The sequence below is a fragment of the Ursus americanus genome, chromosome 9, assembly GCF_024610735.1.
Source record: "Ursus americanus isolate L20-20 chromosome 9, mUrsAme1.1.p, whole genome shotgun sequence".
NCBI classification, from domain to species: Eukaryota; Metazoa; Chordata; class Mammalia; order Carnivora; family Ursidae; genus Ursus; species Ursus americanus.
This window is the reverse complement of record NC_142135.1, coordinates 44,127,400-44,141,800: the sequence shown is the minus strand read 5'-3', so window position 1 is coordinate 44,141,800 and position 14,401 is coordinate 44,127,400. Positions and strand designations below refer to the sequence as shown.

The 14,401-nt window shown below is 35.9% G+C and overlaps 1 protein-coding gene across 4 annotated transcripts in view; it reads right to left on the bottom strand.

Moving 5' to 3' along the window:
- The window catches only part of NBN (nibrin), a 47,610-nt gene extending 33,591 nt beyond the window's left edge, over positions 1–14,019 (bottom strand). The window contains exons 1-5 of one of the 4 annotated variants that reach the window (XM_045806003.2): positions 13,864–14,019; positions 11,700–11,830; positions 10,431–10,579; positions 9,827–9,986; positions 7,365–7,468 (exon numbers count right to left, since the gene is read on the bottom strand). In XM_045806003.2, the coding sequence (XP_045661959.1) occupies positions 7,365–7,468; positions 9,827–9,986; positions 10,431–10,579; positions 11,700–11,830; positions 13,864–13,900 (581 nt within the window). In that variant the 5' untranslated portion in view covers positions 13,901–14,019. Of the gene's footprint in view, positions 1–7,364; positions 7,469–9,826; positions 9,987–10,430; positions 10,580–11,699; positions 11,831–12,974; positions 13,801–13,863 lie in introns of those variants that run through there. The other 3 variants (XM_045806006.2, XM_045806005.2, XM_045806004.2) reach the window with 3 other exon arrangements.
- Positions 14,020–14,401: the final 382 nt, after the last annotated feature.

The window sequence follows — 14,401 nt, the reverse complement described above, 5'->3', positions numbered from 1 at the left end:
TTTCTCCAAGACACACAAATGGCTAACAGATGCATGAAAAAATGCTCAACAACACTCCTCACCAGGAAAACACAAATCAAAACCACAATGATACCATCTCACACTGGTCAGAATAGCTAAAATTAACAACTCGAGAAACAACAGATGTCTGCAAGGATGCAGAACAAGGGGAACCCTCTTACACTCTTAGTGGGAATGCAAACTGGTACAGCCACTCTGGAAAACAGTACGGAGGTTACTCAAAAAGTTAAAAATAGAACTACCCTACAACCCACAATTGCACTATTAGGTATTTATCCAAAGGATACAAAAATAGTGATTCGAAGGGACACATGCACCTCAATGTTTATAGCAGCAATGTCCACAATAGCCAAAATATGAAAAGAGCCCAGGTGTCCACTGACAGATGAATGGATAAAGATGTGATACACACACACACACACACACACACACACACACACACACAAATGGAGTATTCCTCAGCCATCCGAAAGAATGAAATCTTGCCATTTGCAATGACATGCATGAAACTACAGAGTATTATGCTAAGTGACATAAATCAGAGAAAGACAAATACTATATGATCTCATTCATATGTGGAATTTAAGAAACAAAACAGATGGAACATACGGGAAGAGAAGAAATATAAAATGAGATAAAAACAGAAAGGGAGGCAAACCATAAGAGACTCTTAGCTATAGGAAACAAACTGAGGGTTACTGGAGGGGAAGGGGGTACCTGGGGGATGGGGTAACTGGGCAAGGGGCATTAAGGAGGGTACTTGTTGTAATGAGCACTGGGTGTTATGTGCAACAAATGAATCACTAAATTCTATCCCTGAAATTAATAATACACTATATGTTAACTAAATTGAATTTAAGAATTTTTTTTAAAAAGGGCCAAAATATTAACAGCTACCTCACCAAAGAAATATACAGATAACAAGCTCAAGATGCTCAACACATCATGTTATCAGGAAAAAGCAAATCAGAACAAGACACTATTACACATACATTAGAATGGCCAAAACCCAGAACACAAACACCAAAAGCTTGTGAGAACATGGAATGACAGGAACTTCATTCACTGCTGGTGAGAATGCAAAATGGTAAAGCCACTTTGGAAGACAGTATGGCACTTTCTCACAAAACACATTCTTCCTGTATGATGCAGCAATTGCACTCCCTGGTATTTATCCATAAGAACTGAAAAGTTATGTCCATACTAAAACCTGCAATGAGTGTGAATAGCAGCTTTATTCTTAATTGCCATAACTTAGAAGCAACCAAGATATCCTTCAGTAGGTGAAGGGATAAATAAACCTTAGTACATTCAAACAATGCACTATTACTCAGCACTAAAAAGAAATGAGCTACCAAGCTATGAAGACATGGAGAAACTTTAAATGCATGTTACTAAGTGAGAAAAGCCACTCTGAAAAGGCTACCTACTATCTTATTCCAACTATATGACATTCTGGAAAAGGCAAAACTATGGAAAGAGTAAAAGTTCAATGGTGGCTGGGAGTTAGCGGAGTGGCAACGATGAATAGGTAGGGTACAGAGGGTTTTCAGGGCAGTGAAAATACTTAGTATGATACTGTAATGATTGATATATGTCATTATATATTTATCCAAACCCACAGAATATACAACACCAAGAGTAAACCCTAATGTAAACTATGGAATTTGGGTGATTATTGTCAATGTAGGCTCATGCCATTTTGATGGAGGTACTCCTATGGGGGACGCAATGCATGTGTGGAAACAGGAGGTATCTGGGAACCCTCTGTACCTTCCTCTCAATTTTGGTATGAACCTAAAGCTGCTCTAACAAAAAAAATATTAAATTAAAAAAGTTACTAGCATATCATGGTGATGAGAAGGAAACAATATAGGAGAGGGGAAATTCAAAAACCTGGACAATTAGTCACTAAACAATCAAGACTTAGCTATCTGCAGACAGCAACAACCAATATGGTAAAAATATTTTGGTCATAAGGATCATCATTCCATATTTTAGAACTAATTTTCTTACATTTTTTCCCTCAGATTTTTCCTTGGCAACATACATATTTCACAAAATTAGCTAAGTCATGATTAAACCACTACATTAATTTTTTTTAATTTTGATAACTGATTAAACCACAAATGTATGTGTTTCAACCTGCTACAATGGATATTGTACATCTATTCTAAGACTGATTCCTAGAACCTGCAAAATGAGTTATCTGCAGGCAACAGCTGACCTAGCCAACAGGGTGAAATGCAACCCACTCCATTATTCTGATTTTCTAAATAACTGACTTTACAATTCTATTTATTTACTTTTAAAAACACAGAGAATAGTGGAAACTATTTTAACCATTAAAGTTAAATCTACAATAAGAAAAGTTAGTGCTAGAAAATTAGTAAATATTCTAATTAGAAAATTAGTAAATATTCTAATTCATAAATAGAATTTTTATTATCTCTTTGAATGCCTTTTATCCTCTTCCTTTTAATAAGAATTCTCCCATATTTCACACTTCTTTCAGTGTGAAAGGCAACTATCACTTCACTTACACACAAATGGTTAGTTCACGAATTTGTGTACGTAGTACTGTTAACAGCGGATGATGGAGCCAGTCCTAAGCAAAAATGGTGCGTAAATGTTTAACACATACATATAGCTGAATATATGTGAGTCTTACTGCCTTCCAATGACAATGAAATATGATTTTTAAATTACTTACACCACTATTAATCCCACTGTCATTCTTAATTTTGCCCCAAATAATAGTTTACTATACCCAGAGAGCAGTTAATTATAGTTTAGTTCAATGAAGAGTGAACATCTGTTAAACCTTAAATGAGGTTCCTAAAGACAGGAGCATGATATATCCTTAGTTTTTCTTGATGGCACTACCAGAGTTCTAACTTTAATGTGTGTGATTTTTAATGTTTGGCTCTTCTACCAAGTGCCATGAGGGCAGAAACTGTAATACTTTTTGGCTTATCACTATATCCTCAGGTCTATCTTGCCTAATTCATGGTAGGCATTCAGAAATATTTGGTAATAAACTGATAGTACAAAATATAAATTAAAAATTCATCTAATAAATTAAAAGTAGACCAAAGTTTACATATCCCTTAATTCCCTTCAATATATAGATTGCAGCATTAAAATTCTGGGACTGAAAAAATATATTTTGGTTTTCTTTTAAAAACAGTGGTAAATTTGAGCCACTCAATAAGACTGATCTTGCAAAAAAATACATCACTGCATTGGAAGAATCTAACCAAATGTTGAAGTCAGGTACACATGTGTATACAGATATATATACATATATATACATGCATATGTATGATAAAATTGATAATCCAGTGATAAATACTACACTACACTCTGAACTTTATATACCTAGACAAGCCTTTTTCTCTTTAACAGTGTAAGGATGAGAACAAGAAAAGAAACTAATAATAAATGTGAGGGAAACATCACTAAAAATCTGAAGCTAAAATTCTGAAGCAATGTGTTCTGGAAGTTTTGAAGCATTTCTGAGGCTCCAGTGATTTGATAGCTAGTAAAAAAATTGGAAAAGAGTAAATTAACCTGGCAGAGACCAAGGTTAGAGGCACATTGACTAAATAATAGGCTACTGCAAATAAAATCTCCAATTTCTATAATGAAAAAATTAAGACCTTTTTTGGCACACTTATATAGAAACTATGAGAGCTACAAATAATGTTTTATTATATAATAATTAGTACATATAATTCAGAAATTCTATAAAATAATCTAGAAATACTTTTTTCCTATGTATATTTTATGACTTTTATTTAAATTCTTTTTATCATCTTCAATAAATTTCATCTTATTCGAAGCACATCATCTTAATTTCTGTCCCAAGATTTTTCAAATTCAGAATTTTTTTCAATTCATCTAGAATTCTGGTCATGGAAACTGTATTTCAAGCCACAACATTCATTTGCCCAACATCTGGACAACTGTTTATTTCATTTGTCAGTCCTATAAGCATATGTTCATGGTTTGTATAGGAACTTATTATACTGCTTCCTTTTGTTGATCTCTAAAAGGCCCAAATAACATTGACATTCACAACCTGTAAATATAAGGTTATATCGTCAGGAAAAAATTTCTGCTATATGTTAAATTTCTTTGCCTTGAATTTTGATTGATTATATACAGTCAACTCCATAAACTAAGACTGTTTCAGACTAATGTGTCTCTTGGGTCTGATACTTAATTACAAGCCAGTAAGTTAGCCTGTTCCTGTTTCTTGGATGTGGGCAGAAGACACAAGACTCCTGGATCAGAGACAAAGTGAGCAGCAAGCCTCAGCATATCTGTGGTAGATCTCCTCCTTGACCAAGTCCTGCCAGGATGATATAAAAGGCACATACAGTAGGTTGTGTTACAGGAGAGAGGAACAATGAACTCGAGAATCCATGAGATTCATATCAAGCTATAAGCAGGCCTGCTCTTTGTCCCGAAAAGGACACTATCTCTTCCCTTAAGGCTTTTCACTGCAAACCATGAGAAATGGCCTGGGTGTAGTCAGGGCCTTGCATTCTTGGCACATTCAACAAGTTGCATATGAATGCAAAGATTAACTTTCTCCCAACAGTGTTTTCCCAAAAACAATGCTTGTTATTTGAAATACAGTAATTGAGAGAGCACTCCACAATATAAAACTGTAAAAATTCAAAACAAAAGGCAACTCCTTCTCTTTTTTAAGGGTTCATTTCTTTACACTCAGAAAATACACAGTATTTTAATGAGCTTCCTTTAATAAAGTACTGATTATCAAAATATATATTTTAAATGGAGTCTTCTAAAAATGACTTCATGTACACTGGTATTTTGATGACAGTTTACACAAATGATATCTCACAAATCATGTCAGGTACATGAAGCTTAAACTCTGTCTTACCCTGTCTCTTGTTGACAGTGCAAACATGAAGACACAATTGCACTAAATAGAACTACACTTTTTGTTAGGTTAAAAATATCCCTTTTATTTTAAATACAGTGATAATGCTTTTTCAGAACTACTTTTAGTTACATTTTATTAAAGAGCCATCACAATTTCATAAACTTTTTGTAACGCATCCTACTATTTAAATGTAATCCTTTTTCTATTTGATAGTTGAGTACATAGTCAAATAAGACTTCAACAAGGACATCAAAACGGATCCCAGTAAGTCTAACGAATCTATTAAGGCAAAAAACCATATGTTTTAACATAATATTAAAATATGATCATCAGTTGCCATTATCAAGCATGGGCTCATATAAATGCTTTTCATGGTGAAGACTGAATTAGAAGTTATTAAACAATCTTACAGCAGAAATGTTTTATTATAACCACCTAAGTTAATACAGTCATAAATTGAAGCCAGAAAAAATTATGCTTAACCTAAAGTCAAAAATAGACCCAAGTTAAACATACCAGGGAGTTTGAACAGTAAGTAGAAATCAATGACTAATTCTAAAACTTTTAAGACCATAAAACACATATCATCAGTAGTAGAAACCTATCAGACCCCTCCACTCCCAAGTAATATAGGATTAACAGTCATTTAGTATCTGTAGCAAGGGTCATTATTTACGGTATTTATTGGCTTCCATAGGGAGGATCATGAATAGGCTTCAGAGGAAGGTGTGATTCTGTTGAAATACTATGCAAGTTGGTGGTATGAAAGTGAAGTTTCTGGAGGAAAGACTAGTGTTTTCACATTCTCGCAGGACTCTAGGATTCAAAAAAGGTTTACAATCATCTATTTTAAAATCTGAGGACCTCTTTCCAGAGTCCAAAAATATTACTCTATCAGTTAACCTGAATATAAAATACAAGAAACCTCCCAAATGAAAAAAATAAAAACAAGAAGAAAAATCTGACTTTCAGTTACTTTTAAAAACAGATACATATTATTAGGCATAAATAGCTCCCCCCCCCAAAAAAAAAAACCCCAAACAAACAAACCCGGCATTGGGCAAAACAGTTTATGACAGCCATTGATATTTTACAACTACTAATAAAATTCTTAAGTTGCATGACATTTTAGATTTTTAAAGCCTCAAATATTCAAAGTTGTCCCACAGAGATTAAGATGAGCTTATAAATACAACCTACCTATTATGCCATATAGACTATAATCTACTGACATATTTTAAGCAAACATGTTCTTATGCTAAGTTGACTAAAAACACCCACCATTTTATACTCACAGCAATTTAACCATACAATCTGAAAATAAAAACCCAAACATCTTCCTCCTCAACCATAGCTTATACTACTTCAAAGCATCACAAATACTATACAGTAGACAGATTCCTTAGTCTGGTGGTTCACAAATTTAGCAGAGCATCTAAAATCATCATCACTCTATCGTCATAAAGCTATTGTGACTCTTACCTGGTATTATTGCAATTAGCAGCCTTTCCTGTAACGAGCACCTATTATAGTGCCAGGCAAAATGCTCAGACTTTGTATGCTCTATTACTTAAAATAACTAATACTAATATTACTAAATACTTATATATAGGACAGGTATTAGTCTCATTTTTCAAAAGAGGTAACTGATGCTCACAAGAAATAAGCTCCATTCCCAAGGCCACAGTGCTGTTAATATTCCGGCCCAGGACTATGTGACCCCAGAAAAGGACTGCTGCACCACACGATTCCAGGGGTCCTGCTTACATGATGCCTGGCACTGGGACATGTCGTCTTTTGACTGTACCTCTGCGCCATTTGCTGGCCTTCAATTTTTTTGTTTAAATATTGGTACATATGGGAGCACCTGCGTCGCTCAGTCGATTAAGCACCTGCCTTCAGCTCAGGTTATGATCTCTGGTCCTGGGATCCAGCTTCATGTCAGACTCCCTGCTCAGTGGGGAGTCTGCTTCTCCCTCTCCTTCTACACCCCCCACTGCCCCATGCTCTTTCTCTAATAAATAAATTCTTTAAAAAAATAAATATCGGCACATATGTAACATTTGTTTCACTGAGATAAGGAACACCAACAAACCCTTCTTTTACATACTAACAACGACAACAACAATTTTGTTAAAATGAACACTACACCCCAAAACAGTCATTAAAGAGGGAATCAACCTAAATAAAATCAGTGCTATCGCATTCTGTTTGTCATATTATATTTAAAATACACAATACAGGAGCTTCCAGGTTGGTGAACACATGGAAGTGCGGGGAGAGTGGCGTGCCCAGAGAGAGCATGAAGCTCCTTGCCCTTTCCCCGTACCTGGCCTTGTGCATCTCTTCATCTGGTTGTTGGCTAGTATCCTTTATCGTATCCTTTAATAAACTGGTATAGGTTAAAAAAAAATACAGGCTATACCTTTCAATTTGTGGAGGCTGTTTATTGGACTTAACAGCTTTAAGAAATTCAGTAAAATATTCTGGCTTTACAATTGGTCGTCCACAAATGAGTGCGCATATTGTCTGGAAAGAAGAAAACATATGTGAATACAAATACTCACATGCTAGCTTTTCTTTAAAGAAAAGTCTTAAGTTAGAGACTACAAAGGGTCTGTTCTGTTTACTATGTTCTTCCCTTCATTTCTCTAAATTTATAAAGGAGCCACAATCTATAAAATTAAAGTATCTGGTCACTATTTAGTTTTAGTATACAAATCTGTACATAATCACTTAATTTTAAGAAGCCACCGATTATAATTTTAATTTAAAAACTGCTCTGGGGAGGGCAGAACAATGTAACAATGTAAATAATTCAATTATTTACAATTCAAGTCAATGTAAATAAGTCAATTTTAAAGTGCATTCCACCAATTTAAAAGTTCTTAAAATCTTAAAAAGTAGATCTTAGAATTAAGTAAATGTAACAACTACCCTAGAGAAGACAATATCAAGAGATAAACATGAGCTATAAGATCTTTTCTGCCTTAATGCCTTTTGAACAGATTGTAACTATACAATGAAGTATTTTCAAGAAAGTAAATAAAGGAATAACTATATGGGGTGGGGTAAAAGCTCAAAATAAGTACACAGAAACTGGGGTGTCGAAACTTCAACTAGCAAGTGAGCTAAGCTACAAACATCAAGGAAAATGTACCACAAAATCTGAAAAAGATTAGAAAATACCACCTCTGGAGATGAAAATAAAGATTCAGCATAATCTTGGGAAATAATCCAATTGAAGAATTTCTAAGTACGCTTCTAATAACACAGGGTATTACTAAAATATGAGCAAGCAACGTAGGTGTCTCTCAAAACTGGAATCTGAATACAACAACCTCGAATGTGAGTGAAATAATTGGCCTCTGGCAGGAAGCAAGCTCCATGTGATCCTGGGCAAAAGATTTAAGTGCTCCATGCCTCAGTTTCCTCTTCAGAAAATAAAAACTGCACTGAATGTTCCTTAAGTTTCCTTTTGGCTCTAACATTTAATGATTTTAGAAATATAAGGTAACCTGTACTTCTGGAAAATTTACCAAAAAAATAATGTAATAACTAGGTTTTCTTTTCTGGCACATGACTGATCAAAAATACTGAAAAAGGACTGCTCTGCCAAGTCCTTGCTGGTGCATATACGGTGACGCTCTAATATCCAGTGCCACTAGTATCTCAGTCACTAGAATAGTGTGTACTCTGGTGAATGGACGCTACCTCCAAGTCTGTCACAGACTCAGTAAAATATCTCTCAAGACCATCTAACTGCTTTTACTCTTATTTCATATCCACCAAGCGAGCGCATGATTACCTGAATTTCACTTCTCAGGTACCTTAGTATCTTTAAGGGGATTGTGTCGGAGTCCACACATATTTAAATATCTGCTCACTATAAAGTTGCATCCCTACTATAAACTAGTAAATGGACGTTTTGATTTATTAGCATAAATTAGTACTCAAGAGGCCAATCACTCTGCTGAATTTATAAATTTCATAAACTTGCAAAGATAGACCAATCCTTGATCAGAGATAACCCCACCAACGTGCAAGTTTAACTTGAGATTCAATTTGAGCAGCAAGCCTTTCTCTATGACACCTGTTTAGCTGTAATATACATATTCTAATTATATTAGATATTAAAGGATTTATGTACCATTTAATAAAGGAATCTAAATATTTGTTGCTTTTCACTATAGATATTAACCTAAAACAATCTCACGTATCTATAGTCAACCTGCTTAAAAGGAGACGAATCACCTCCCAATGTCATTCTTCAATTAGCTTTGGATATAACCAAATCTGATGAAGATGCAAAATCTGAAAACACACCAAAATATATCACTGTTTTAATGAAGAGTCAGCATCTTCTAATGGTACGTATCTACATATCTCTAGATGGTGAAGACACATTAAAGTAATATTAAACTCTAAGAACTTAAAAAGTCTTTTAAGGGCCTTATACCAAATAGAAACTTAGTAAGAGAGGATGAGACCATGAGATGAGCTGGAGGAAGACAACTTGATAGAAGGGACTAAAGATGCTAGCTTTGGAGACTGGCAGTGGACTTCAGGCATTTTGCCTTTAGACTGAAGATACCAATAATGCACTGTAATAAATTTACTGGTGAAAATATAGCGTAAATCATTTTTAAAATGCTAAATCAAAATCAAGTATAATTTTAAATGCTTTTGATTGTCTCAAATAATAATGTTATCTGAAATGCAATTCTAGCCTAAATGGTACACGAAGGCATGGGCTGACGTATATAAACCCACAACTAACAGTTCTGATAGTTTTAAAGTAAACGGCTTTAAAAATGTCTTGTGTATAGTTGGTAAGTTTAAATTCACAGAACTTATTCTCACATAATAACATAACATTCAACCTACTTTAATGGTAACTTTGACTGATATCATGACAAGATGAGTACATTCTTCTGTCCAATTGTTTACAGTAAGTCCTCCAAGTTGTAATATAGCTTGATTTAAAGCAGTTTTCCCAGAAACATCTAAACAAGAAGAGCATGCAACCAAAGGCTCATATTCTACTCTGTAAATGAGAATAAGTTACATGAAGTTATATTATCATAGCTCCAGAGATGGCAACTTATACTACTTTAAGCTCACATCACATGCTATTATTTTATGTATTATTAAACTTTCTAATTTATGAAATTATCACTTCCCAAGTTTTGAGTTGCACTTAAGAAAAAACAATGATCGAAGTTAACATTATACTTTCACTTATGTGGAATCAAACAAATGTAGCTCCTATCAAGGTTCTCAGCGACCATTCCAACTCTTATTCACTCTCAGCACTGTCTGCGATTGACAAAATGCACTAACCACACGCGATGCAAAGTGCACTAATGTGCTAAGCAGGAACTAAATTGAATGGTTTTAAATTCGTTATCCATAAATATCGTGTCCTTTAAAATTTAATCAGTGCAAAACCAACCCATCCATTTTTAATATCTATTTAAAAAATTCTTACCTGAATTTACTTTCAAACACTCCAAAAGTAATTCTATCCCCTGTCTTCAAAGCTTGGGAAAGGCCATTCTGCATTTTTTCCTCATTAACAAAGGTACCATACTTAGAATTATCTTTTATAGTCAATATAGGAGTCTCATCTGTTTGACTCTGAAACAAAAGAACAAAAAATCAATACAATTGAAGTCTTTTACCACTCAGTAAATACAATTCCAGGGGGAAATAATTTTGAATAGGTAATTGGATAGATGGCTAACCTCCCAACATAGAAGGGCAATAGTTACTGTTTCGGTTGTGGGCACAGAATGAATGACCACTCAACTAGAAATTAATGGCAAATGTGTGAATTCCAGGATCACACCTCTTAGAACATGCATTTTCTTTATTTTTGTAAGTCAGTGCAGGTTTTTATGACCCCTTAATTTCACACATTTGAGAATTTCTTTGCTTTTGATTAGTCTGTTTTATCCATGACAGCTTTGTCCTTAAGTTTTTTTTTTACATTACCAAAATAACACAGTAAAAAAAATGGTCCAATGAGAAAAGGCTAGAGTGTCTGACTTAAAGTACCAATTTTATTTTTCCTTTAGGAATTTGAACATAATGTTCTTTTATACCTAAAGGAGTACAGACACAATGCTAAATATTACTGGACAGATCCAGCATTTGTTGATATGTAGTCTTTGCTCAAAATAATGGGTTTTCTTACTATTACCAGTATTATCATGAGCACAGCCATTTTTATACACTATTAATTTTACCACCAACTGCTGTGATTGAAACTAACCAACCAAAACAAACTTAAAGCCATTCAAAGAACTGTGAGACATAAGCAAAAGCCGTTTTTCCTAGTAAAACAAACCATTTCCCACTGTGAAAACCTACATTATATGGGAAATGCCTGTGTTCACATAGCTATACAAACTCTTCAAAGCAGTAGTGTGACAGTCTGTTCACTGCTCTACTGCCAGGTTTGGCACAATGATGGCCACACAGTAAGCACTTAATATTCACTAAGTATAAATGTATACTACTTCCTTTGAGTTTCTAAATCACTACAACAGAGTAAAACACTGAAACAGAAACTTCAAATATCAAAACAAATGCCACCGTTACCAATACCAAAATAAAGTATTTAATTTTAACATAAAAAACCTAACACCTTTACGGAATTGAAAATCCTACAAACTCTCTCTTACATACATACCAAAGTAATCTTGTAATTTCAACCTCCTTACTTTAAGCTAGTGAAATAAAATTAGTAACATACCAGGTTGGTTACAGAAAAGTTAGCAGTTAACACAGCATGATTTCGACTGATTGACTGATCACCTTCAATTAGAATGCCACAGTTTTTCCTTCCAACAATGTATTCAACACCAGTCAGAAGTCTGAATGGTTCTACGAATTAAAAAAAAAAAAAAAAAAAAAAAAAGTAAATGTATAGACACACACATGTATATGTATACACAGGTACAGCAAATATTTAAGTAAAATATTTTTATTTTGCTTTTAAATGTTAATAATCAACTTCATATAAATCAAACTTGTGACTTCTAGTAAAGCCTAACTGAAAGATGCAAAAGACTATTTAAATAGATGGAAAGCTCTAGCATTTTCTAAAGAGAAAACAATACTGAAAAATTTCAGAGGTGATTGGCTCAGGGCGCTAAGCAGTTTCGGCTCAGGTCATGATCTCAGGGTCATGATCTCCAGGTCATGAGACTGAATCCCATGTTGGGCTCGGTGCTCAGTGGAGTCGGCTTGGGATTCTCTCTCCCCCTCTGTCTCGGCCTCCCATGCCACGCATGTGCCTGCTCACTTGTGCTCTTGTCCTCTTTCAAATAAATATATCTTAAAAAGTCTCAATCCTTGCCCAAATTAACTTACACATTTTACACGTTACCAAACAAAGCACAATATATGTTTGGAACCTGATACATAGATTTTAAAAATCCACTGGGAAAATATAATGTAAAAACCTGTAAAGAAAAATTTTAAATTTACAGCAACTTCCCCTACTAGATGGTAAACCATACCATAAAGCTATAGTAATTAAAATATATGCTACTGAATCAGGAGTAAACAACATAGGTCAATGCAAGAAAAGTTCAGATCTGATTTAAGTGTATATTTTGGGGAATTTTGTTTTTATATTAAAGGTAGCATTTCAAATACATGGGAAAGTGTTATTGTTTTTTTAAAAATGTTGAAAATCACAAATTGTTGTCTAACAGCTTATTAACTGGAGACTAATAGTTTAGTATGGGAGCCCACGAGTCCATCAGTGGTAGGGTAATGAGGGCAGATAAACTAGACAAGTAGAAAGGCAAGCCATATTTGGATCATATTTTGTTACTCAGAAACTCTTAGCCTAGAGTGGGCTGTTTCAAGGGGGAAAAAATTGTGCCTTAAGTTTACTTACATGTTTTTCTAAAGGAATGGGCCCATAGTGTCTGTTCGATTCTGAAAAGAGGTCACAATCCCCTACAAGTTAAGAATGCTGGCCGTTTTACGATACAAGCATTTTTCTACTGTTACCTACCTCTCTCTACAGGAACTGAGAGCCAGCCACAGACCACAACTGTTCCCGGAAAGGAACTAAATCCTGCTTCCCATCAACAGCTTAATGTTCTACATCCGCACTGCTCCAAGTCCTCAGGAATGCCTTATCTTTAGTCTTTTTACTATTTACTTTCCTAACCATTCGTTTGGCCCTCTTCATACACTGCTCCTTCGAGGTAGATCTTTTGCCGATCAGAATAAACTTCCTGAGGGCAAGACCTAATCAGAGGCTATCTGCTTATCAACTAGTAAGGACTTTGACCAATTAACAGGAGATAACCATCTGCCATTGCTGAAAGTGCAGAACAGAAAAAAAAATGTACTTTCTCAGTTGTTCTGATGACAAAAAAGGGCTCTAAAACAAAACTAAAATTATGCCTTCTCTGTGGCTGCCATTTACACAACTCATCTCTGTGGTTTTTCAAAAAATTAATGTGCTCAAAACAAAGTCATCTATTGCCATCGTGCGTCTAGCCTGGAATAACTTATTCTAGGTGTTTGGCCAAAAGCTTAGAACACTAGAGGACACAAAGATGGCCGGCCAAGACTCAATTCGGCAGGGCCTGTAAGCCAGTCAGCGCTGTCGCCGGACAAGCTGGTCCCAACCACCGAGAACTTGGTGGGAGGTCGAGAGAGGGCCGCGGCCGCTACTGACCGGCCCCGCGCCGCCCGGGAAGACAACGCGGTCCCTACACGCAATCGTACAGTTCGCGTATCCCGTTTCTGCAGCCTCCCGGGGCGGGGACGAAGGCGGCGCCGGAAGGCGGAGAGAGGAACGGGAATGGACCGGAAGCATCACTCCAGGACCCTCTGTCCAAGGCAGCTGCTCACGGGAAAACGGTCCCGGGGCATCTCCCTTCCACCCTTACCTCGGGCCGGGCCCGCGCCGGGTAGCAGCTTCCACATGGGTCTGGGTCCTGTGACTCCGGGCCGACTCGCGGAGGCGTAGCCGCAGCTGACCGACGTGCGCGGCCGCAGCTCCCGCAGTCGGCGTGGGCTCCCGAACGTGCGCGCTCCCGGGGGCTGGGGGGCCTAGGAAGAGGAGGGATAAGCAGGAGTGAGACGTGGGCTCCTGGTCGCCACCTGGTGGTTAAGGAAAGGAACAGCGCAATCTGTATTGAAATATGTTGTATTAGGTTATGAAGTACGGATCCGATTGGAAGGTGTTCAACAAATATACGATGAATTACGTTTTCTGATTGTGAATGGACATAATTTTTAAAATTAGTTATAAAGCAACGTAAGGAAAATTTCTAATTAAATACATTAATATACTAGCCAATTATGTAATTTCCTGCATTTGCGATTTCTAAAAAATTGCAGTTATTCCTTTGTGTGCATCCTAATGATGGTAGTAATTATGATGAAGATAAAGATTTTACCCCAAGTCAACTCATTATTTTTGCT